Source organism: Schistocerca serialis, chromosome 6, assembly GCF_023864345.2.
Source record: "Schistocerca serialis cubense isolate TAMUIC-IGC-003099 chromosome 6, iqSchSeri2.2, whole genome shotgun sequence".
NCBI lineage: Eukaryota > Metazoa > Arthropoda > Insecta > Orthoptera > Acrididae > Schistocerca > Schistocerca serialis.
The window spans coordinates 352,119,423-352,146,348 of NC_064643.1; the positions used below are offsets into that span (position 1 = coordinate 352,119,423).

Genomic DNA, 26,926 nt, shown 5'->3' on the forward strand with positions numbered 1-26,926 from the left:
CACATTACACATGCCTGTGTGAACTGCCGGCGTGATTCTGAGTACTCCCCACCATAAACACACCCAGATATGTACCCGAGAGAACACCTGTGGAACAAGCTCGAGCTGGTAGCTGCTCCAAAGAAGTTCTTGGGGAACTTTGGCTTACCGGTTAAAGGTAATTCACGACACATAAATTCCTCATAGCCTCTCAATCCACGTAGTTTTGTTTTGTTTACTTCTGCCCTTCTGGGTGCGTCACTCCGCCCCAGTTCTAGTATCAAGCATACTCACTGAGAAGTCAGGGGATAGCGATACGCTCATATACAGATTGCAGAAGTATAACATACATAAGGTATGAAGGATTAACGCATTGACCGAGCTGTAATTTGTACTCACGCGATTCGTGTGAAAATATTTTCGACATTATTACGTCCACATGACGGGAATTAACAGACTTTGAACATGGAATGGTAGCTGGAGCTGGACGGATGGGTCACTCCATTTCTAAAATCGTTAGGGAATACAATATTCCACGATCCACAATGTCAAGTGTCTGCTGAGAATACCAACCTTAGGACAATACCTCTCCCCTCGGATAATGCAGTGCTCGACGGCCTTCACTTAACGACCGAGAGCAGGAGAATTTGCATAGACTTGTCAGAGCTGATAAACAAGCAACACTGCGTGAAATAACAGCAGAAATTAATGTGGAACGTAGACGAGCATCTCTGTTAGGGAAGTGTGGCGAAATTTGGCGTTAATGTGGAATGGCAGGAGAAGACCGACGCGAGTGCCTTTGCTAACAGCACTACGACACCTGTGGCTCCTCTTCTGGGCTCCTGACAATATCATTTCGTCCTTACACTACTGGAAAACCATGACCTGCTGAAATGAGTTCCGATTTCAGTTGGTAAGACTTGATGGTAGGGTTCGAATATGGCACAGAGCCCACGAATCCACGGACCCAGGTTGTTAATAAAACATTATGCATGGTGGTCGTGGCTCAGTAATGGTACGGGCAGTGTTTACATGGAATGGACTGGGTCCTCGGGATTTTCGCCTAGTTGAAGGCCATTTGGGGCCATTCATGGACGTCACGTTCTCGAACAGCGGTGGAAAATTTTTATGGGTGAAAATGACCCATATCACTGGGCCACAACTGTTGGCATTTGATTTTATGAAGATTATGGACCATTTGAAGGAACGATTTGGTCACCCAGGTTGTCCGACATGAATCTTATCGAACATCAAGAGGAGATAACTGAGGGGTCAGTTAGTTTATAAAAACCTCCACCGACTAGACTTTTGCAATTATGGATTTCTATAGGGGGTCAGTTAGTTTATAAAAACCTCCACCGACTACACTTTGGCGATTATGGATTTCTATAGAGGTAGCAAGGACTGTCAATGACTTGCTGAGTCCATGCCACGTCAAGTGGTTGTACTACGCCGGACAAAAGGAGGTCCTTTGACTCACCCTTTCGAATCGAATCAGTGCATGCATTTTGGCCAGATGTGATATGAGTTCGTACTGATAAGCTGGTCGCATAGCCAAGTTATTTGTGGATTTGATTTGATTTTGTAATCACTGAAATAACCTCTCCTATCCTCTCAACCTGTGTATTTCCGTACTGTTTCCTCCTGCCCTTCTGGGTATCTCATCTTCTTGAGCAGGAGGTGTAGATGGTTGGTGCTGCGTATTGGTTAGGAATTTCCGTAGATGAAGAGGCCAATGTGTGGTGGCACTCATTCGTATTAAAAAGGTTAAATTTTCAACATATTCTCAGAACCGTGGTAAATTCCAACATATCCAGGTACGTGGAACCGAATTATCAAAATGGATATTGGAGGATTAGAGTTTAACAATACGTCGACAACGAGTTCATTTGAAGCGGAGCACAAATCTCGATTGTGTCAACAATGGCGAATGAAATCGGTCTTGCCTTTCAAAGGGACCACCTCGTTATTTGCTTGAAACTATTTAGAGAAATCACGGAAAACCTAAATCTGGATGGCCGGACGGCGATTTGAAACAGTGTCCTTCCAAATGAGAGTCCCGTGTGCTAACCACTGCGTCACTTAGCTCGGCCCGAACTGGCGAATTACAAGCCGCATCAACGTAAAGTTTTAGTTTCCATCGGTAAATGAATATTCATTCTTTATCTATTCAGGAGATATATCAAGAGATACCTGGTGAATATTATTGAAACGTCCAGTACAATGATTTAACGTACCATCAGCGAATGGCCTCGTGATGACTGGGTGTTGTGTGATGTCCTTAGGTTAGTTAGGTTTAAGTAGTTCTAAGTTCTAGGGGACTGATGACCATAGCTGTTAAGTCCCGTAGTGCTGAGAGCCATTTTTAAGCCATCAGCGAATAGGACATCAGCGACAACGGGAGTAATGCACACCGAGGTGCAAAGAAATGAACTGTGTTCGTTTCAAACTAACATTACGACATTGCCCGTAATGGAATTAGGGAAACAGAAACTTAAGAACGAAGAAATTTTGATAAAAGAATGACTCGAAAGAGTTTAGTTCAACTTCTGGCCTAGAGTGGCTAACCTATAAATGATGCCGTGGAAGAATTAGACATGACGTAATGGCGTGCGTCACGAATTAACTACAGGCGAGCCTGAGCGTAGGCGAGAGTTGACGGCCAGCGCATCAAGGTGGCAGCGAATGTCAATGTCGCCGGTGAGAGCCCTGAGCGGGCCAGTCAGCGGTGACAAATGCAGGTACTGGGCTAGCGCGTCTGCTGCAATTCCGATTTACTTCCAAAATTAACAACGCTCTTAGAGAAAACTATAGCAGCTTTAATCAGGGGGTCATTCGAAGATGCACTTCATCCAGCAACAAATGATACATGATTTACATTTAAAATTAATGCGTTTATTTGATGTAATTATAGTTACAGTTAAGCTACAGCGGTAAGAGTAAACTGACAACGAATCACAACAGGACACTATAGAATGCCACAGAGAACAGTAATATCAAACGTTGGTATCTACATCTACATCTACATCCATACTCCGCAAGCCGCCTGACGGTGTGTGGCGGAGGGTACCTTGAGTACCTCTATCGGTTCTCCCTTCTATTCCAGTCTCGCATTGTTCGTGGAAAGAAGGAATGTCGGTATGCCTCTGTGTGGGCTCAAATCTCTCTGATTTTATCCTCATCGTCTCTTCGCGAGATATACGTAGGCGGGTGCAATATACTGCTTGATTCCTCGGTGAAGGTATGTCCTCAGCTACTGAGCGTCTCTCCTGCAGAGTCTTCCACTGGAGTTTATCTATCATCTCCGTAACACTTTCGCGATTACTAGGTGATCCTGTGACGAAGCGCGCTGCTCTCCGTTGGATCTTCTCTATTTCTTCTATCAACCCTATCTGCTACGGATACCACACTGCTGAGCAGCACTCAAGCAGTGGGCGAACAAGCGTACTGTAACCTACTTCCTTTGTTTTCGGACTGCATTTCCTTAGGATTCTTCCAATGAATCTCAGTCTGGCATCTGCTTTACCGACGATCAACTTTATATGATCATTCCATTTTAAATCACTCCTAATGCGTACTCGCAGATAATTTATAGAATTAACTGCTTCCAGTTGCTGATTTGCTATATTGTAGCTAAATGATAAGGGATCTTTCTTTCTACGTATTCGCAGCACATTACACTTGTCTACATTGAGATTCAATTGCCATTCCCTGCACCATGCGTCAATTCGCTGCAGAGCTCCTGCATTTCAGTACAATTTTCCATTGCTAAAACCTCTCGATATACCACAGCATCATCCGCAAAAAGCCTCAGTCAACTTCCGATGTCATCCACTAGGTCATTTATGTATATTGTGAATACCAACTGACCTGCGACACTCCTCTGCGGCACACCTGAAATCACTCTTACTTCGGAAGACTTCTCTCCATTGAGAATGACATGCTGCGTTCTGTTATCTAGGAACTCTTCAATCCAATCACACAATTGGTCTGATAGTCCATATGCTCTTACTTTGTTCATTAAACGACGTTGGGGAACTGTATCGAACGCCTTGCGGAAGTCAAGAAACACGGCATCTACCTGTGAACCCGTGTCTATGGCCCTCTGAGTCTCGTAGACGAATAGCGCGAGCTGGGTTTCGTACGATCGTCTTTTTCGAAACCCATGCTGATTCCTACAGACTAGATTTCTAGTCTCCAGAAAAGTCATTATACTCGATCATAATACGTGTTCCAAAATTCTGCAACTGATCGACGTTAGGGATATAGGTCTATAGTTCTGCACAACTGTATCATTAAAGGAACTGAGCAAGATCTATCCTACAACTAATTATATTCTTAGTCGCAGCACGTATACACTGCCTGACAAAAAAATTGAGGCACTTAGAAGCTGAGAATGTTACAAAACGGGTTGAGAAGGTATGTGTTGTTATTTCCGTGATTACAAAGTCAAATTAAAAATTATAAAGAACTGTCCGGCAAGACCAACTTTCCAGTACAAAGTTATATTTCATCTGGCCTAGATGCATACTGTGAGTCTATTTGGAAGTGTGTCAGAAAGCCTTTATATCTTCTTCTGAGGCAACCTGGCAGACAGCTGCTGCAATTGGCCTTTTGTATGCCTTATACTAGCACTAGGACGGAGTTAAGATTCCAGCTGGTACGACACATGTTCCATGAGGCACAGATTTGGGAATCTTGTTGGCCACGGGAGTACCTCAGAATCAGGCAGACAGTTCACAAAGACTTGTATCATGTGTGGACAAGTATTGTGCGGAAGCAAAATGGCACCATGATAGTGTGGCATGAGAGATCATGCATAAGGACGCTGGATGTCGAGATGTATCCTCTGCTGCTAAAGTTCCCTCAGTCACTACCAGGTGTGACCAGAAGTCATATGGATTGATTTCCTCATACCACAACGCCAGGAGTAACACCGAAATGACGCCTCGAAACATTCAAAGACCAGGATCTCTCCCTGCGTGGCCCCAGCGCTTTCTGGTGATGGTCCTTTGGGGTAGTGCAGGACTGCGATTCAGAGCAGAACACTGTGTAACACCACTCATCAGCAGCCCAGCCTTCCAGGTCGCTGCACTTCTTCAAGCTTAATCATTTGTGATGTGTTAGTGGCAGCCTATGCATAATACGGGATTTCCCTACTTCGGCTGCAGTTTGACTTCGGCCAGTGGTGCGGAATAATACAGAATGTTGCACGGAGTCCATGTTCTCGGATGGGAGGGGCTGATGTGAAGGTTTAACTTTTTGACTCATACACAATAGGGCTATCTTCTCTTGTGGTGAACCCATCTGACCTACCGCTATCTTGATGACGAGCATGACTGCCTTCACGTTTCCATCCAATTCAACATGGAGCCACTGTCACATCCCAATGCCCCACAAATCTGGACTTAGCACGATTCCACCAACCGACCAAATAGTGGCCCAGGTGAGGACCTATTAAAGTTCTATCGGGAGCTAGTAATAGTGTCTCAGACGGGCATGCGGCATCTCTTTCACCGTGACTGCCCATCATGTGACGATGTTAATGTCCCTTACATAGCCTAAGACGCTTGAAAAAACTTGAAACATGAACAACAGTAATGCACTCTGGTTACCGCTCTACCTATCATAGATAATTGGAACTTCAGTCATGTACATACTTGCTGTTGCTGTTTACGTGTACGAAGTTACAGTGATATTCGACCATGCTTTCTGGGTGCTTAACTTTTTTTCGTCGGAGAATATCATTCATTTTATTTAGTGGGACCTAGTAAGGAACTCACTTGCATCACGAGTTGTAAGAGCGGCAAAAGTCCTTTGGAACTGAATGGACTCAATTCATTTTTCTAATGTTTACTGTAAATTAAGCAAACTTTGGTAGTTTATAACAAGTGAAATCTTAATGGATGCTGAAGACGAATAGTTGGTGCAAACACCGCCATGTTTGCTGTTACTGGCTACACAGTGTGGTGCCAGTATTTTTAATGCAGGATGTAAGTTTTTTTCGTCATTATTCTATATTTGGGCACTAAATTTATGGAATTTGGAGGCGGAGTGCGAACGCGAGTATGTAGCGTCTAGGAGCACAGAGTAGGGGACTGTGTGTAAAACAGGGGTTAGTTGAGCGGGTTTATTATGTTGTTTCGATAGGAAAGTTTAGTGTAATTACAGATTTAGCTTGTGGCCTGCTGTAGTGCCGAAGGGTTAACTTCGTCAGTCTGGTGCAAAAGCACAAGCTTTAGACAGTAAACCTGAGCGGCCAGTAATACGAAGTTCTGAATTATTCATGTGGAATTTCCCGCTGGATTTACCAGAAATGCCATGCAGTGTCACTGAGCTTTAGTGATTTAAAGCAAAGAGTCGTTACTTTGAACTTTAGTTGTTACTTAGTGATTGTCTTCAGTTTAATGTGCTAATAACAGAGGAGTTACTTGGCACAAGACTTCTATCTGTATCTGAAATGTGCCCTCAACTCCCCCCCTCCTTCCCCCCTTTCCCACCTTCTCAACGTTATGGCGGTCTAGATATGTGCCAGTTCTGTGGAGTATATTGTCAATATTCATTGCCGACTTCGAGCTATTGAACGGAACTAAAACAAAGTCTTGTGTGTCGGCCAGAATTGTTGATTCCCACTTGCTATAATTCGTTAGTCACAGGTGCTTTAACCAGAAAATTTGACGTTGAGTTGACCAGAGTGCGGCCATGTGTGGTCGCTTCCATAAACAACCAGCAGCTAAAAAGTTTAGTGGTCACACGTCTTTCCAGAAGACTTATTTACGGAGCAGTTTGTGTGTGAGGTTGCCGGGCTGTGTGTGTGAGTAAAAATTTTGTACATTTATTTATTTTTCGCAGACTGTTCACTTCGGCGAGAGCCGATTTGATTGTGAAGAAGCACTCACCTGAGGGCCTGTTGAGCACGGCCCGGCCGCAGACGCCGTCGTTGACGAAGGAGTAGAGCGCTCCGAAGGAGAAGCCCTTGCGGCTCCAGCTGTAGTGCGGCACCGAGTAGACGAGCCGCAGGGGCGACCACGACCGCACGCTCACGGGGAGCCACTCTTGCTTGAAACAAACGCCACGACCATCACAACAGGCCCGCTCAACGCCAGGCAGCTACTGCAAGGCATGGTACAAAATTAGACACCCCATCACAAGAGCACTAAGGTCATTCTGAAACGCTCTAGAGCTTCTAGAACTGGTACAAGGCTGCCACGTGACCATCAAACGCTGAGCAACGAATTGATAGTTAAGTGAAGTGAACGGGCAAATCGGTTATACAGATGCAACGGAATCACATTGGATGACACGAAGAATGGCAGAAAGGACCTGTCGTTGATGGTAAAATCTTTTTATAAATTGAAGGTTGAGAGGGGAGAAAGGAAAGGAAATCGAAATGATCACTGATGTAAGCTCCAACGGGACATGTACGAAAGCACAGACACCGCCATGCATTCATACAAATTATTCGCATAAATGGGCAATGGACCCATCCTCTTCAGTGCGGATGCGCAAATACGTCCGACGTCCTGCGGGGATCTGAGAGTAGCGAGGATGGAGGAAATGAACGGTGTATGGATGGGTGGGTCGGTTGTGAGGTGTGCCGAGATAGTATGTAGAGTTTTGATAAATACAGTGTCCCTAGTGCCTCAGTGATTAACGCACCGGCGTAACCAGCGGGAAATCTCGGGTCCGGTACACATTTTCACTCGTTGTCGCTGATTCTACCTAATGTCCCAATGCATCTTATATCGGTAATCCCTTTCCTTTCCTTTTATTGTTCTCCTCTCCACCTTCAACTTACATATAATGTATCACAGCTGCAGATTCCCCGTGGCGTCTGTCCTTTCGGACATGTCCAGAAGAACAGACACCACACATTCATTAGAAAAATATTTTTACTCGTTAAGCCGCATCAAATTCCCCTAAAATCTATTTCATTTATAACCCTCTGCTGGTTTTTCTTTCAGGATTGCAGCGGTGTCCCTAAATGGGTTAGCACTGTCGCAAGACAGTGTCACGTTCAGTTGTCACAGGACATTTTTTGGCACATTTACGGAGGACTGGGGTTGTAGGGAGCAATGGTTTCAGGCTCTAATTGGCGGACCATCGACAGTCAGTTGATGCTGAAGCCAGATACTGAAAGGGGGGGGGGGAATACTAAGTATTGTGGCTGTTGTGCCGCCTTAATTGTCTCGTGCACGTTAATATCTCTCGGTCGCTGTGGCTGCGCGTATGCTTCTGTGGTAGTGGGTAGCCATGGAGCCGGAGGCCTGGTGCCGTCACCTTCATTGATATTCGACCCTTTCTTCGACATTTTCAGCTGCTTCACCGACTCTGCTTCTATAGATATTGCTTCTTCTGATTAATATTCTTCTTGGCTATCTGCTACCACTGATGTTATATTCTGATTCAAGGGTGTGTGGCGTTCGTCCTCTTTACCATTCTTTTATTCTCCTTTGAGTTTCGGCAAAATGTACGACGACGTGCTGGAAAGTAGTCCCTCCGAATTTTTTACTCCTCAATATCGGTTGAGGTACTACACTCCATGCACATCACTCGATCGACTTTCCCACTTTTATGACGCAAGTTCCAACCCTCGGCCACTGGACGGCTCGTATTGTAGCATGTAACGTAGCAGTGTGTTACGTGAATATGTCGGTGTGTGAGAAATAGCGTGCTTTAAATGACTATCTTACTGCAGAAGAGTTTGTCCACAGATGAAGCACCTCCTGCTTCAGCACGACAACGCCAGGCCACACACGAGCACTGCGAGATCTGCTACAATGCGACACCTTGCGTTCACTACCACCAATCATTCTCCATATAGTCCCGATTCGAGGACTTCTCTTTGATAGTGAAAAACAGTGCAAGCGGAGGTGATGCGCGGCTACATCAAGAAAGTAAAACATTCTGCATTGGCGGTACCTACAAACCGGCCTCTCGTTGGGAGAATCGTTTTCGTCGCCCGTGTGACTATGGTTAGGAATATATGTATATACAGCAACAGGAAAGATGAAGATTGCTAACTAAGTTATTGAAAAAACATCACGAATTTTCATGTAATAAATTCGGAGCCATTACTTTCCAGCACGACCTCTTACGTTGCCACGACCACACGTCACTTCACACTCTCCCGCAGAATTTATAGAGGGAAAGTCCGTGAAGTAGTTGAATTACCGAAGACTCGGTACTAATTTCATAGAGATGACGCTAAAGGCTTCTACCTTCGTAATGCCGCTACGAAAAAAAAGAAAAAGTGCAGTCACGGGGAACGTGAAATTTAAACAAGTGCCAAGAAACAACAGAAAAAACACAATAACAATAATATAATCGTTTCCTGCGCTCTCCCATTATCTGCTTGCAGAATTTGCCCAACTGCGATGGCCCACCAATGACAGCCTGAAGATGTCTACCAAATAACTCCACTTCTCCAAAGAATCGCAGGAAAAAACCCTTTTATAAGTGAACACGACACTGTCTCTCGACAATGTTCAGCGATCGAGGGGCACTAGTGGAATCCTGAAGAAGTTCCCAGCGGAAGAAACTAAAAGTCGAGCATTGAGAAAGTTTTAAGAAGTAAGTAAGACGACCTAGATGGTCAGATTTTATGGTGAATAACAACGGCCACAGAACTACTGACTTATGTAACTAACTATAGCGTTTGGGCGTTCCGTGAATGAACTTTACTGTGTTGTTGGTATATCAATCCATACAGTCGAAAGAGTTTACAAGGAATGACGTACCGGACGCAGCCATGTTACACGGCATAACAACAGAAAGCTCAGACGAGTGCCTTACCTTGTCAATCGGTTTCAAAGCCGACAACGAGTTGCTACTGACATTAAATGCAGGTTCATCTCAATCTTTTTCGGAGCGAATGTAGGGAAAGGATCTCAATGCAGTGAAAATCCATTGCTCACAGCGGCATGTAAATTTCCATCATGTTGTCAGACAAAGGTAAAGCGTTTGAGCTGCTGACTGGATTGCTATAGTGTGGTCTGTCACGTCGCGATATTGCCTTTCTGCCAAATGAAGTGGGATGTCCATTGCACCGACGATCTAATGATGTATATAAGCCGCCGTGTGTAGAGGGTCTAGTTCAGGCTATAAGAGGTTCACTGATATTTCGGGATGTTCCTCGTCCCCTAACTTAGGCTCACTCATTTGAGTTATTACAACCTGTTTATGTGCTTGCTGCACGAAAAGATCAAATAACGAGGTAGACGGAGTACAACCTCACTCACATCTCTGCAACTGCTTGCTTTCCATTTACTTTGATTCTTACACCAAAGGTCTGATTTCTGTACAGACAGTAAGTTTACAAGACAAAAAATTTAGTCAACCATCGGGAAACGATTAGAAGCATCCTTCAATGCCGTGTAATCCCTACCCTCGACTTGATACCCGTCTGTATTCGATTACGAAATTAGTCTGCAAGATTGTGCTGATACGTCGTATCCAGCTAAGTCACTCGCTGACGATCTGATCACGCAACTCCACCATATCGCGTGGATGCTGTTGTCTGCGTTTTATCCGCTGTTCCAAGGCGTCACACAGATATTACATTTCATTTTCTATTGTTCAAGTCAAATGATTTGGCAGGACAGTCGGGATGTAATACGGTGGGGAAGTGTCCAGAAAACTAGTCACAAATTCTCCCAGCACAATGAACTTTGCTGCTGTCTTTATGTGCCTGTACCAGTAACGACCTCATGTGAGGTGATAAAATGTTCACTGCACGCAGTTTCTGCCACAATACTCTCTCGCTAACACATACAGATGGACATTCATTCACTGTCTGTGGCAATTCCTGTCGCGTTTGGAAGAGATTTTAAGTCAAAAGCCATGAAACGCCTCTCCGGTCCCTCTCCTTCATGTCCTTTCTTCGACCATAATTACGATGTGTTTCGTGGCCACGTGCCTTACGTTACTGCTCACAGATATGTTGAACAGTCCGCCGTGAAACACAAACAAATCTAGCAACTTCACACACCGAATGGCCACTGGTGCAGCCAAACACGACTGCCACTTATTCCTATTTGTCACGTCGCTACATCTACCCATGTTTACGTTCAATTTTGGCTAGAAACATAAGTGTCTCATCGATCGCTATTATTTTATGCCCACGCAGAGGCAGTGCACACGTGATTGAGCATGTGATTCGATCACTGCACCATCTGTGAAGGCTTAACGAACCTTCTGTGCATTCACACTGAGGTGGCTAACGATTTGTACGGTGAGCTTGCATCATTTTTCTCACTGTATTTTATCGCTCAGTCTACAAATTCTATAAGCGTAAGTTTATCTCACATTCGAAAGTAAGATGTCCGAAGCAGTGTGACAACCAACCGAATGTATATGGAACATTTATTACTTTTATGTTAATTAAGTGTTAAATATCACATGTCGTCTTGTACCGAGAACCGGAGTGAAAGTGGTTTGGATCAATCTAGTCGCCGAAGGATTGTGAGTACTAAGGACACCTTTTGTTTACACTGAAATGTGTTTAGAAAGACGCGTGGTCTGCCAGAGCATTATGGATGCCAGCTGTTTAAACTTAAGCCACTGTACCTCCGTGCGGCTCTTTTTTTTTTTTTTTTTTTTTTTGAAAAAAGTAATTGTAATGATAACAGTAACAATAGAAGCAATAATAATAATAAAGCAAAGGCTAAACAAGACAACATCATGCTCTTCCAACTCTAAGGAGCAGAATCTGGAAAGATATACCTGCAACAGCCGTACACCTATAACAGGACATAACTAGGATCGCTGCAGCCAGAGTAAATATTTCCTTCACCGTCTCCGCCGTCCTTTCCGCTCATCTAACATATCCCTTTTTTTCTATTGAAACAACTGTCTAGATGGCCTTTATTATTATGTTATTACACATTTTTGCCCTTAAGACAGTGACTGAACTTGAATAATACATGATTATTCAATATTCCCGTTTTTATGTTTTCTTCTTCTTTCTGTCTTCCCAAAACCTCTTCATTCTTTCACTGTGTTCGTGTTTTCTTTGTTCTGTCCATATTTTTCCCGGTTTCTTCCTTTCTTTTACTTCCAATCTCGTGTTCATAATTTTCTTTCTGAATTTGTCTCGTTCCTCTATCATTTCTTTATTGACTCCTGCTTGTTTTAGGTCTTTTTCTATTTCATGAAACCAGTTGGTTCCATTGATTGAGGTGCTGACTACACCAAAAATCCTCTTTGTGAGTCTGGTGTTGTTCATTCTTTGTATGTGCCCAAAGAATGTTAACCGACGTTTTCTGATTGTGTCTGTAAGTCTGTCTGTATGTTCGTACGGTTCTTTGGTTGGCCTCTCCATCCATACACCATCTCTATGTACTGCTCCTAAACTTTTTCAAAGGATTTTATGTTCTATCTTTCCTGTCTGTGTGATGCTTGATGCCCCGATTGTGGTCGTTTCTGTTGCATAGAGGGCTTATGGTAGTACAGTTGTATTGTAGTGCCTGAGTTTCGCCTGTCTTGAGATGCTTCTTTTATTGCCCGCTTTCTGAAGTTTGTCTGTTGGTTCTGTGTTGGAGGCCTTGTTTGATACTCTTGTTTGTATGTATTCCCCAAGATATGTGAATTTTTTCATTTTTTTAACCAATCCGTATTTTGTGTGCATGATTTGCGTATTGTTGTTCTTTCTTTCCATACATTGTGTTTCCTCGTACGATATGTGTAACCCCGTTTTAGCAGAAACTTTATGTAAATATTCCAGGGCTTCTTGTGCTTCTTCTCCGTTATTGCTGAGTATTACCAAGTTATTTGCAAATGCTAGGCATTGTATGATTGTATTGCTAGCACGTGTTGTTCCTAACTGAATTCCTTCTACTTTTTTCTTGCCACTGCTTCATAATTTTGTCCAGGACTATGTTGAATGGAAGTGGTGAGAGACCATCACCTTGTCTGACCCTTGTATGTATCTCAAATGGCTCTGCCATATTCTTCCAGTGTGTCAAAGGGAGTCTGCCTTTCAATGGAGTCTTAGGCCTTCTTAAAGTCCTTAAAGTAACTACAGAGTTGTTCGCCCGTCTGACCTTCAAGAGCGTTCGCAGGTTCCGAATCTGTTCAATACAGGATCTTCCCTTTCTGAACCCTGCCTGGTATGCACCTATCTTTGTATCCACTTGTGGTTCCAGTCTGTTCAATAACATCTTGGACAGAATTTTGTAAGTGACCGTAATCATGAGATCCCTCTATGATTATTAGGGTCTGTCCTGTCTCCCTTTTTCTGGAGTGGGTGAGTCAGTGCGGATTTCCATTCCCGTGGAATTTTCTCAGTGCTCCGTATTTTCAAGAGAATTTTATGAATTTTCTTTGTAATATTGTGGTCTGCGAGTTTCCAGATCTGAACGATAATGCACTCTTCCCCTGGGGCTCTGTTGTTCTTTAGTTGTTTCATAACCCAATCAACCTCTGTGGTTGTAGGCGGATTCAAATCTGGGTTTGGTAGTATTTTCGTGAAGTGCAATTTTTCTTTGGGCTTCTCACAAAATATCCTTTAAGACTATTGCAATTTTCTTAAGTGTTTGTCTCTAGAGATCCGTTTGCTCTTCTGAACCAGATATTTGAAGGCTGATAAAACATGATATTTTCCCTGAATAGTCTGTAGAAATTTCTCTTATTATTTTTCTCGAAGTCTTCGTCGATTTCATTTAGTCTACTTTTTTGTATGCAATCATTTTAATTGTGACAGTTTGCAACTTGTAATCTTCGGGAAATGAGCTCCATGTGGATACGGCTGGTAGCTCCTCGGATGCTCACGCGGCAACACGATTTTTAAACTGAATAGTTTACGATCGTGCTGCCCCGGGAGCGTCCGAGGTGTCGCCAGCAGCAGCAGGCAGGTGTTGCTCATTTTCTGAAGACGAATTCCACATAAAGTCGAAACCGGTCACTAATAATATAATATTGTGATCTGGACAATTGCTTTAAGCTAGAGTCACCAGATCGCTCGCTGGACGGTCTCCAAATTTATAATTTTTTCCTTGTTGCTATTTAATTCCCGTTGTCGCTTGAACAGTTGATTAGTTTATTGAGATCAACATAAGTTTACAATGGAGACAATCATTTCTTTAATTCTTGCTTATATGATACCATTCGCAGCACGGAACACAAGCAGTCTATAGTCGGAACGCTTGCAACAGATTCACGATTCGCTTTTAATTATTTTATTGCTCACCAGTGTTAACCGTAAAAAGAAAACAACAATCGCAAAACATACTATTAACATAAACGTTGCTTTATCTTACTTGGCATAACAGCAGTAGCTCCGTCTAGCAGCTGAGAACAAGACGCTAGCAACTCCGTAACAGGACGAGGAAGGCCTCACAAAAATATCACTTAACATAGTCCAATCCGCATCTCCTCATAATTTTCTTTTAAACATCTCCAATTTTTCATCATCGTCATCCCCCCGGCCTATGTCACCCTCCTTCTTCACTTTCTCTTTTGCTCTTTCTCACACTTTTCAGCCGTCGTAAAACTAGGCCCTAGCGGAAACGGAGCTCAGGACACGCACTCTGGCTGCGGTGTTGCACCTGCGGTTCTCGTTGAGGGCCACTGTACTGTACATGAACCATCCATTTCTGCAGCGGCATGGAGTTATACTCTTGCACCAGATCAGTGGATGTCAACTCTCCCAGCCAGCATCTGCATCCACTGAGCATGTGTGGCATTTGGTTTAATTGATTTACCCGCAAGATCCCTTGAGTACATGGGACATGAAATGGATGTATTGTGAAATCTTAAATGACATATGAGTCGTGCGTGATCGTCTCTACGAGTACTGACCGTAAAGTGAAAATTATCCCCTCGAAAAAATAATGTTGCGGATGAAAGGTTATTCTAAAAAACTGTTTACAAAGACCTACTTCATATGAAAGGATACACAAGGTGGAAACAGTGTATAGTACAACTACTGATACCTATGACAGGAAGTGTTTCTATAAGAAACTTAAAATTAAGTAGTACAATACAGTAGCAAAACCAGAATATCTGCTTCCTAAGGGAAGCCTACATTTAAATTACAAGTTTCAAATATTACACATATTAGACCGAAACGTTATAAAATAAAAAAAAATCTCCACAGAAAGCTGCAGAATTGTGGAAATCAAGAAGTATGGATGAAAGTTATCAGAACACATAAAATATATCAGAAACAACAAGGCGTAGAAAATTACAACTTTTGGACATATTTACTGAATGGAGACCATAAACTCACGCAGCAGATCTTACATTACCTTACGGAAAAGAAATGAAAAACCACCCGGATTCAGGAGATTAAGGACTTTGAAAGCAATTACATAACAGAAGAACAAATGCTGGAAAGAGATTTTCAAGCGATAAAGTTCCGAAAGTGAATGGACACCATCGCAAAGAAGGAATACTGGAAGGAAAGGAAAGAGTAACAAAGCATTCAGAATTGAAATTGGAACGTAGTCCCCGAAAGCTTTGGCGCAAGATGGAGAAATTTGCGTAATTAGTTTTGTATGTGTTTCCACGTACATGTCCGTAGTCCTAGTACGCAGGGGAATCCCCGCGCTGCAGGCCCATAACACGCAGCTATACGAGACAAAATGAAATGGCACGTCCACTGATAAATTAGAGTACATACAAAGGCTAGACATGAAACTGCAAGTTTTACTCGAATACCGAATATTGAATTATTAATCTTTGTTTGTTTCGAGTTACATACCAGCGGTCCTGGTAGACGTTGGATTTTCCACCACATAGTACCGCAGCGTGCCGCTAGAGGTGCCAAAGCCAAATGGGGCACACCAATAATAAAAAGAAGTTAGTACTGACAGTGTTGTCCAAGACAATGAGTCCAAAGGCATAGTTCTGTGACTATAATTGTGTGCAAGGTTTTATAGAAATAAATTTTCTTGTAGAGGACAACTGACATTATTGTACCAGAACCTAATTTGTACCACAAATATAAAATTCATACCTCTGGTACTGTACGACATTTTAAGAAAAGTGAGTGTGAATTACGTGCTGCTTGGAGCTCTCTTACGTCACGTGTGTTGTGGGACAGATCGTCTGAATACAGCGCTGATTGAAGTGAATTATCGCAACAAGGTGAGTGCTAACACAATTTTTTTATATCTATGGTAGGATACGAATGAAACAATCTTCTTTTTCAGACTGTCGCGAATCTGTGTTCGTTGCAATTCGTTTGTAGGAAATTGACAAAGAGAAAATGGTGACTATCATGTACCGCAGTAAGCTTCTGATAATGCAACTGTTCGGTTTAAGTAATTTGCTGCTATAGTGAGATTGAAAAATTCGTTTAGAATAATAAGTGAAGTATAATGAATAGAACGATGAGGCGAAGTTCAATGTGTTCGTTACTAATAGTTATTATCTAAATAATTATTTTGTATTAATATTAGGCAACAGAGAGGGTTATGGAAAGTTACCCACAGACGAATAGCATTTAGCTCCAACTGTGCCCTGTAAATGGATATCATGGAATAAATGAATGTATACACTCACTTAATGTGCCTTAGTCAATAATTAAGATGTATGTAAAAACAGAAAGGTAAACGTTGTTGGAAAAAATTTTGGTTGCAGTAAAGTGTTTTCCACCAAAGATGAGAAGCAACTGGAAGAGCATATTTCAAATTTCAAGGGATGGTGTTCGGCTTATGCATGTTGGAAATAAAAACTTGAATTCGACATTACAGATAGAAATGGATTGTCCTATAATTTCATTGCAGAAGTAGTCTAAAGGTGTCAATCTAAGAAATATCACTGAATCCGAAGGAGATGATTAAAGCTCCAAGCAAACCTTCAAGGCTCATTTAAGAAGTCTGTGAGCTGACGAATAGCCTATACAAAATCTAAGTTGACCGACGAGAAGTAGAAGACATCTACAACTAGATCTTCATCTGCGAAAATTAGGTATTTTAGAGACTGCACAGAAGCCACCACAGAAACTCAGTGTTAAAACAAAGGAATGGTATTGCATATTGTGCAAGGAAAATCAAATGGAAGAATGATCAGATGCCTGAAGAGCAAAATGTGGACTGATGTAAAGCGAGCGGGGGTGGAAAAGATACATTGTAATGACAGCAATATATGAAGCCAGAAGTAAAATATTGGGTGTTTGAAAAAGAAATCCCTAGTCTGAATTATAAATTTAATGGGGAAATTAATGAAAACTTACAATAGTAAGTACTTATTATGAAAGAGAATTCCCTCAAGTTTTGTTTAACGTTAGTAGACTTCAACGTGGGATCCATCTGTTTCCCTGCACACGTCGAGACGATATTCCACTATTCGTCAGGAGTTCACCAACATTCCTCGTATAACTGTCCCAACCGCCACGACTATTCTTTCCCTTAATTGATTGATGTCTCTGATCTCTTCAGTGTGCACATCATCATCAATTCTGTGTAGAAAGTCAACTACAAACTCATACCTTTCGACTTTATCAGTGGATTTTATTTCATGTACCAGTTGCAACTTAATTATTTTACCCACAACATCATACACAGTACCTTTAGACACTCCTAATTGTAGACTACGTCGGGCAACGTCCGAACACACGAAACACGGATCTGTTCAACAATATCTTCAGAAGTTCTCGGTCTACCTGGTGATTCTGCTTTTTAATACACTACCGGTTTCCTTGAAAGACTTTAGCCAATGATCGACATTTTTGCTGTAGGTGTTTCACCACCATACTGGCATCTATAATTACGTTGCACTGTTACACCTGACTCAGTTTCCACAAGTCAAATAACGCATTGCACTTTCTGTTGCAGAGTACACATTGTTTCTAAGCTGCACTGCACTGCACACACGCCTGGACTGAACTGAGGGAAAAAACAGCACCGGTGCCGTCTCAAGGTCAAGCAGATCTGCCAACTGCAGGCGAGCCAAACTTGGAGAGTTGATGAATCAAACACCAGAAACTAGAAGAGTGTATGTCACTTTGTGAAGATTCTAGGACACATTAGAATTAGGGAGTTCTTTTTCAAACACCCTGTATATAAAATTTCTTTAAGAGGAGACTTCTAAATACACTCCTGGAAATTGAAATAAGAACACCATGAATTCATTGTCCCAGGAAGGGGAAACTTTATTGACACATTCCTGGGGTCAGATACATCACATGATCACACTGACAGAACCACAGGCAAATAGACACAGGCAACAGAGCATGCACAATGTCGGCACTAGTACAGTGTATATCCACCTTTCGCAGCAATGCAGGCTGCTATTCTCCCATGGAGACGATCGTAGAGATGCTGGATGTAGTCCTGTGGAACGGCTTGCTATGCCATTTCCACCTGGCGCCTCAGTTGGACCAGCGTTCGTGCTGGACGTGCAGACCGCGTGAGACAATGCTTCATCCAGTCCCAAACATGCTCAATGGGGGACAGATCCGGAGATCCTGCTGGCCAGGGTAGTTGACTTACACCTTCTAGAGCACGTTGGGTGGCACGGGATACATGCGGACGTGCATTGTCCTGTTGGAACAGCATGTTCCCTTGCCGGTCTAGGAATGGTAGAACTATGGGTTCGATGACGGTTTGGATGTACCGTGCACTATTCAGTGTCCCCTCGACGATCACCAGTGGTGTACGGCCAGTGTAGGAGATCGCTCCCCACACCATGATGCCGGGTGTTGGCCCTGTGTGCCTCGGTCGTATGCAGTCCTGATTGTGGCGCTCACTTGCACGGCGCCAAACACGCATACGACCATCATTGGCACCAAGGCAGAAGCGACTCTCATCGCTGAAGACGACACGTCTCCATTCGTCCCTCCATTCACGCCTATCGCGACACCGCTGGAGGCGGGCTGCACGATGTTGGGGCGTCAGCGGAAGACGGCCTAACGGTGTGCGGGACCGTAGCCCAGCTTCATGGAGACGGTTGCGAATGGTCCTCGCCGATACCCCAGGAGCAACAGTGTCCCTAATTTGCTGGGAAGTGGCGGTGCGGTCCCCTACGGCACTGCGTAGGATCCTACGGTCTTGGCGTGCATCCGTGCGTCGCTACGGTCCGGTCCCAGGTCGACGGGCACGTGCACCTTCCGCCGACCACTGGCGACAACATCGATGTACTGTGGAGACCTCACGCCCCACGTGTTGAGCAATTCGGCGGTACGTCCACCCGGCCTCCCGCATGCCCACCATACGCCCTCGCTCAAAGTCCGTCAACTGCACATACGGTTCACGTCCACGCTGTCGCGGCATGCTACCAGTGTTAAAGACTGCGATGGAGCTCCGTATGCCACGGCAAACTGGCTGACACTGACGGCGGCGGTGCACAAATGCTGCGCAGCTAGCGCCATTCGACGGCCAACACCGCGGTTCCTGGTGTGTCCGCTGTGCCGTGCGTGTGATCATTGCTTGTACAGCCCTCTCGCAGTGTCCGGAGCAAGTATGGTGGGTATGACACACCGGTGTCAATGTGTTCTTTTTTCCATTTCCAGGAGTGTATGTTCAAGCTGAGGGATATAGCTTATAAGATTGGTACAAGTTAGGGAACCTTAATCCTATAGTGGGTAAATTTTGGTCAGAGTTTCTGTTATTTTAAATCAGATAAAAAGAACAATATCCTACAGTTGATGATGTTTAAACTACTTTATAACCTAATGCTTAGTTTTAAATAAACAAAACCTCAAAAGTGGCCACTTTCCGTTATGTGTCATGTCTTCACTATACCCCATCACTACTATGTGTTTTCCGCCCCCGGTAACTGAATGATCAGCGTGACGGATTGTCAATCCTCTGGGCCCGGGTTCGATTCCCGGCTGAGTCGGGGAATTTTCTCCTCCCAGGGAGTGGGTGTTGTGGTGTCCTCATCATCATCCTACCATCCTAATCGACTGCAGGTCGCCGAAGTGGCGTCAAATTGAAAGACCAGCACCCGGCGAACGGACTGCCCAACGGGGGGCCCTAGCCGTACGATTAAATTAAATAAATACTACTATGTGTTAGAATAATAGCACTTGATTGTCTTCAGTAACACAGTGTGTGGTAGGCCCACCTGGAAGTCGCCGCAGAGACAGGCGAGCGACTGCCCGTCGTCGGTCGCCAGCAGCAGGTGGTCCATCTGCGCCAGCGGCAGCAGGTTGGTGACGCAGCGGCAGCCGCCGTCCCCGCATTGCGTGTGGCAGTGCGGGTCCTGCGTCAGCCGCGCCAGCGAGTTCACCTGCAAGACAACGGAAGCCAGCCAGTGCCGCGACAGTGCATGTCGAGGCAAACGGATGAATGCTTGCAAAGGAAGTCTAGTGTTGGTGCAGGTGTACAAGTGGATTCAAGCTCCTGATTTCACGGAAAGGAGCTCCGTAACACACAGGATTGCTGGAGGAAACAGAGGATATTCAAAGAACAGCAGCGCTTTTCGTTAGAGGTTCACTTAGTGAAAGCGAAAACGTCACGGAGGTGCTCGCCCAACTCCAGTGGCAGGCGTTGCGAGAAAGGCTTTCTGGAGAGCGAAGCAATATATTGCTTCCTCCTATGTATATCACGCAGAAAGATTATGAGGATAACATTCGAGAGACCCGAGCACTCCCGGAGGCCTACCACCAATCGTTGTTCCGAGGGACCATTCACGACTGGGACAGACAAGGGGAAGTGGCAGTGGTACCTAAGTACCCTTCAATACACACCACACGGTGGCTTGCGGAGTATAGAAGGTGTTTCAGGTGCCCCTACGTAAGAGTTTTATGCAACCCGTAACGCCTTCAGATGCCATGCGGAAATTTTCATGTTCTCTTTCTCACTATCGGCAAACTATTAGTCCTAAAAGCAAAAATATACAGGACATTTTCCTAGGAATTTTAAGGTACTTTAATTTCTTAGAGGGATACGTCTTCACTTGGAGGCCGTGGTTTTCGAATTATTCAAGAAACACGTACAAAAATGAACATCAAACGCGTTTATATTGAATAGCTCGAAAACCGCGGCCTCCAGTGAAAATGCATTCCAGTATGAAAATGAACTATATTAAATTTCTTACAAAAGGGTCCTGTTCTTTTTCCGTGCAGGGCAGATACTTCGCATGTAGGGAACGATATAATATGAAAACCTCGCTCGTGGTGTTTGAAGGCGTTTCGGCTTGCATAAAAACCATGGGCAGGGGTAACTGAATCTCTCTGCATGTGTAGATGGAAAGTGTTGTGACTTCATAAGTTTCCGCGGCACATCGTAGTTTACATTGAAAGGGCATATTGATGGATAGCCTCACTTTTTTATTTATTTGTTTTCTCGTCTACGAACGGAATGATGGTTTTCTAGGGCACAGAATTTACCACAAACCTGCATACACTAACCGGTATTTGCATGCTACTAGCTGTTATCCATCGTACCAAAGCCTTGAAGTTCTAGATCTTAAGAGCGTATACGATACATGATACGGAAGGCCTATCACTCAACACTGAACATCTGAAGTATGTATTCAGCCGCAACGGATTCTGGGAGGGGCAGGCCGTCCTGCCGTGGAATTCGGACCAACACCGGTAGTACATCAGCTGCTTCCTACAATGGCTGGGAGCATATCAGCAAAAACAGGGGGAATTTTAAGGAAATTTGACATAAAAAATGGGCTTCGACTTTTCGGCAGGATTCATCCTCTTTTGTGCTCCATTAGATGTGGTGTGGGACCAAGGAGTCCCGTTGTATTTCAGATTTCGTACCGCTATGATAATGTACAAGTTGTTCAGACCATCCGTTCTGTTGAGAACAGGAGCATTATTAACTACAAGCAAATTATGGTGGTAACATGAATTGCTTCAAATACACTCTAAGACCACGTAGGAATTGTCACAATCGGTATGGCTACTGTACATGTGCTAACAAACAATTTATTACAATTCCAGAAAAATTTGGTAATTTATTCAGGAGTAAGAGTTTCACAAATTGAGCAAGACAATGACGTATTGGTCCATCTCTGGCCGTTATACAAGCAGTTATTCGGCCTACCATTGACTGATAAAATCAATGTGAAAAAACTTCAAGTCAACCGATTGCTAACAGAATTTAAAATTCTGTAACTAGTTTTAAACGCCAGCTAGGGGCGCCTTCTTCAGAAGAAACTGTTGCCTTACATGTGGTTAAAAGGAAAGCATCGGCAGATACGCTCGACTTTCGGAAGCGTATGTGACGCTTATGCTCGATACATTAGTCCTGCATTGTCCTGATCAGATTAAGCAAGTAACGTGTAAGACCAAATCTAGATTGCATTATATTGGTAGAATACTGAAGCGATGCAGTCCTTCAACAAAGGAAATCGCTAACAGTGCTTCAGTTCGTCCAGTCTTGGAGTATTGTTCGTCTGTATGGGGCCCTGGCTAGTTGGGTCTGATTCAAGAGATTGAGAAAGTCGAAAGAAGAGCGGCAAGATTCGTGACTGGTACACTTAGCCATCACGAGAGCGCCACAAATCTCACAGAAAGCTTGATGTGGGACACACTTGCAGGTAGACGACGCGCTAAACGGAAGGGGCTGCTCACTAAATTCCCACCAACTTTCACATCTCGCAATGATCACAATTCAAAGATAAGGTAAATTAGAGATCGTACTGAGGCGTTCAGACAGTCGTTTTTCCCTCGCACGATCCGGAAGTGGACCGGGAGGGGGGGGGGGGGGGGTGAGAAATATGACTTGGGAGCAAACAGTACCCTCTGCCACACACTGCTGGTGACTAGCGAGTATATATGCAGATGTAGATGGCTGATGGTCTGACTTAAGTGCGTCCTGCAACAGCTGTTAAGGATACCGAAAACAATTGCCATACGCAAACTAAGATAATGCTTTACAGGCTCTAAAATGACCCTAACGGTAGATGGTTGTCGGAAAACATATTTCACACCCGGTGTCGGCATAATACGACCAACACTCTAGGAAATGCTGCTTGAACAAGGCAAAAAATTTAAAAAGAGACCTTAGACGTAGGTGTCAATCGTTATTTTTGTGACACACGATTCATAGTTGGTCGATAGCGTTTTGTTCGAAGAAAAGCTTAAGCCGTGTCAACTTCGTACACTTTTCAATATATTTCTTAATTTATTTCTGGCGCCATAAATGAAATACCACTCACGCGTTTAGTGAGGTATCAGTCTTGACTCAGCTAGTACTGAGTGTTTATAACTAGTTGAAAGAAAGTTGAGTGCTTACTAGAATGAAAGCAAGGAAAGGGGTTACTATGAATGTGGCCCCAACAACGCGTAGACATTGAATCAAAGACAATGAACAAAATATTTATCCCCCTATGTATGTTTTGGCTATTTGGATTTAACGGTATCATAAAATTACGTAACAGTCACCATTGGTATTTTTATCGCTGTTCAGTAGTACCTGTTGGAAATCTGTACGTAGTGTGGCATTCTCCATGATGATCTTAACGGACGACCCATGCTACAGATATGGCTGAATGTACCAATGATCTTCACTCTTGTTGTTACTATGCCACTGGAAAATATGCCGACAGTAACATGTCGCGCTATAGGAAGGATGCATCTTATGTTGAGGTCCACACAATTACTTAGCTACAGGTTTTTAAATGTTAAACTCATTTGATACCGGCCGGGTTCGAAGTTGGCATCACTGCTAAAGATTTAAAACCATGTAAACAACGAGTAAACTTTAAATAAACTTAAATTGATCAACAGCTAAGTGGTTAACTCACGATAGCGAAACAGCCTGATGGATTTAAATTGTGTGCCAGACCGATATTAGAAAACGGAACATTTGATTTTCTAGGAAAATTTGTCAATCGACTGAGCTTCACTTTCGCCAGAACCTCATCCTCTACATTCCAGGAACGCCAGTCTCTCTAGGTATGCAGGAGATCTGCTGAGAAGTTTGGGGGGTTGTAGATGATGTACTGGAGGAACAGAAGCATTGAGGAGAGATTGTGAGTCATCCTTGCATAGTTCGGTCTGTAGGGAACTTCCAGCAGAAGGCGAAGGTCCCGAGTTAGAATCTCGGGCAGGCCCACAGTTTTAATTGTACTCACTCCACTGCAAGTAAAAACTTATACTGAAATCATCATCATACGTAATATGTAGAAAAGCCACACGTCACGTGGCGTCGATGTGTGGCTATCTCTGGCTATCGTCTGTTCCCTCGATTGCAGCCAATCGATTGTCACGTGATTGATGCAACGTCGACCGCCATATATTGTTCAATTTTAATCCTTCTTCTTTACGATTAAAATTGTATTGATGTTTGTGGATCTCAATTGCCTCTCTATACATACGTGTATAATAGTTTATTTCGTGATCTCCATCCTTAAAAACATGTTCCGCTACTACCGATTTGTCGATATGTCCCAAGCGACAGTTTCTTTTGTGCTCCGTCAACCGTGTATTGATGCTTCTTTTTGTAGTTCCTATGTAAACCCTGCCACAACTACACGGAATTTTATATACCCCTGGGGTGGCTTGGGGGTGACGAGCATCTTTTGTTGATCTTAGGCATTCACTAATTTTCTTAGTAGGTCTGAAAATAGTCTCCACCTGAAACTTGGCTATTACTTTTCCAATGCGATCAGTGATGTTATGGATGAACGTAAGAAATACTTTTCCAGCTGATGGTTGTTGCTGTCTCCTATTTTTAGGCATTTTTCTACTTGGGTGAAGTGCTCGGTTAATCTCGTTTTTCGTATAACCATTTTTCGCAAAAGCCATTCGTAAATGATTTAGTTCTTCTTGTAAGTAGCCTGGTTCACAAATATTATTGGCCCTATCCACTAGTGTTTTTCCTGGTGCACTTAAACAGCATCAACCCAAGGTTCAAATTTACTATGGGAAAAGAGAAGAACGGACCACTTAACTTTTTGGATGTATCAGTAATCAAGCGGGCGGATGGGACCTTAGGCCATAAGGTCTACAGGAAAGGTACACATACTGATCGCTACCTGCATAAGAACTCAAACCACCACCCTAGGCAAAAGAGGGGGTCATAAAAAAACACTAGTGGATAGGGCCAATAATATTTGTGAACCAGGCTACTTACAAGAAGAACTAAATCATGGTTGTCGCATGACTGATACACTGGTGTGATGCATTCAGGCTGTGACTTTTGTTACAAATGCTTAGGAACACTGCGTACTTGTTGAGTAATATAGACCAGGAATTCGACTCACCGTGAGTGTGACGCTCTGGTTGGCGGCCGGCACGAACCTCTGGGAGCAGCGGAGGGCACCCTCGATGTTCCAGAAGATCTGCTGGCTGCCCGGGTTGGTGACGGCGCCCTCCCGGCTGCTGCTCAGCCCGTAGTACGCCACGTCGCACAGCGAGTCCGGCTGCAGCGTGCCTTCCACGTGCTCTGCACACATCAAGCAGGCATTTGTAGAAGGACATCAGAGATTGTACTCTAGCGCGAGCAGTAAGCAGAATCTGTCCACTGCGCACCGCGCCACTGAATGCCGCATAGCGTTGCTAACACATGAGGCGATAAGAATAGTATGCAAGCGGAGCAGACGAAAGGAGGGATACCTGCTCTAGGTATCAATATTTGCAAGACGTTGTCAGTCATTGTATTTCAGGACACTAAGAAATTCAGTTCAACTGTTTTCAAAATATAGCGTAACGTGCAGGGCTCGGTCTTGAGGAATAGGAAGGTGAGTCATATACTGATCGAATCCGTGCGACGGAATAACGTCTGTGGCGTAATACACCGGTCTGCGACTGGTTTTTAGGCAGTTTCCAACACTCGTTTAGAAAAATGCTTGGCTGCTCCCGAAATTCCGCCTAGCACAGCACAATACACGAACAGTTAAAATACCATCACACACAGAACGAAATACGCACGTTTTACAGTCAGACGGCGCACGCGACTTCCTTCCCTTAAGACTGCTGCCTCAGGAATGGCATCCTTGCATCCTGTCACGAACGAAAGTAATAAAAGATTACACTTTGACAACCTAACAAGTATGACCGCTTACAGAAGACGCAAGCGTGGTGTAGCGGTAGCGAGTTTGATTCATAACGTCTTCCGTCCCGGGTTTAAATCATGCCGCTGCGTTAATTTTGATAATCAGCATTGGTGGCCGAAGACTTCCGGCATAATAAATCAACCTCATTCTGCCTATGGCCATGTCAAAGAGGGCGGAGGAGCGGACAGATGTTCAGGGCACTCTCTTGTCCTAGGTGTGGGAAACACCCCCTAAAGGCAGAAGAATAAGCAATGATCAACGGCATGAGGATGCAGAAGGCAATGTAAACCACTGCATTAAAGACACGTAATGTGTATCCACAGGACATGTGGCGTGTAATTCAAGAAGTGTCATGATGATCTCTCCATTGGCAAAAGATTCCGGTGTAGTCCCCCATTCGGATCTCCGGGAGAGGACTGCCAAAGGGGAGGTTATCATGAGAAAAAGATTGAATACTCAACGAAAGGATAACATTGCTTGCATGGTTGCTTCGAAATAAACCTATACAACGGAGATTGTTATTGATTATTGAACGCTCTGTGAGTCGGGGCGTGGAATGTCAGGAGCCTGAAAGTGGTACGGAAACTAGAAAATCAGAAAAGAGAAATTCAAAGGCTCTATCTAGGTGTAGTAGGGGTCAGTGAAGTCAAGTGGAAAGAAGACAAGGATTTCTGGTCAGATGTATCTAGGGTAATGTCAACAGCAGCAGAAAATGGCATAACGGGAGTAGGATTCGTCATGAATAGGAAGGTAGAGTAGAGAGTGTGTTACTGTGAACAGTTCAGTGACAGATTTTTTTCTTAACACAATCGATAGCAAACCAACACCGATAACGATAGTTCAGGTATACATGCCGACGTCGCAAACTGAAGATGAAGAGATAGGGAAAGTGTATGAGCATATTGAGAGAGTAATACAGTATACAGGGTGTTACAAAAAGGTACGGCCAAACTTTCAGGAAACATTCCTCACACACAAAGAGAGAAAATATGTTATGTGAACATGTGTCCGGAAACGCTTACCTTCCATGTTAGAGCTC

The 26,926-nt window shown here is 43.8% G+C and overlaps 1 protein-coding gene across 1 annotated transcript in view; it reads right to left on the reverse strand.

The window, feature by feature from the left end:
• Window positions 1-26,926, reverse strand: part of LOC126484867 (uncharacterized) — a 245,847-nt gene that overhangs the window by 19,644 nt on the left and 199,277 nt on the right. The window contains exons 12-14 of the mRNA XM_050108464.1: window positions 25,096-25,277; window positions 19,993-20,157; window positions 6,879-7,038 (exon numbers count right to left, since the gene is read on the reverse strand). Coding sequence (XP_049964421.1) covers window positions 6,879-7,038; window positions 19,993-20,157; window positions 25,096-25,277 — 507 coding nt within the window. The remainder of the gene's footprint in view (window positions 1-6,878; window positions 7,039-19,992; window positions 20,158-25,095; window positions 25,278-26,926) is intronic.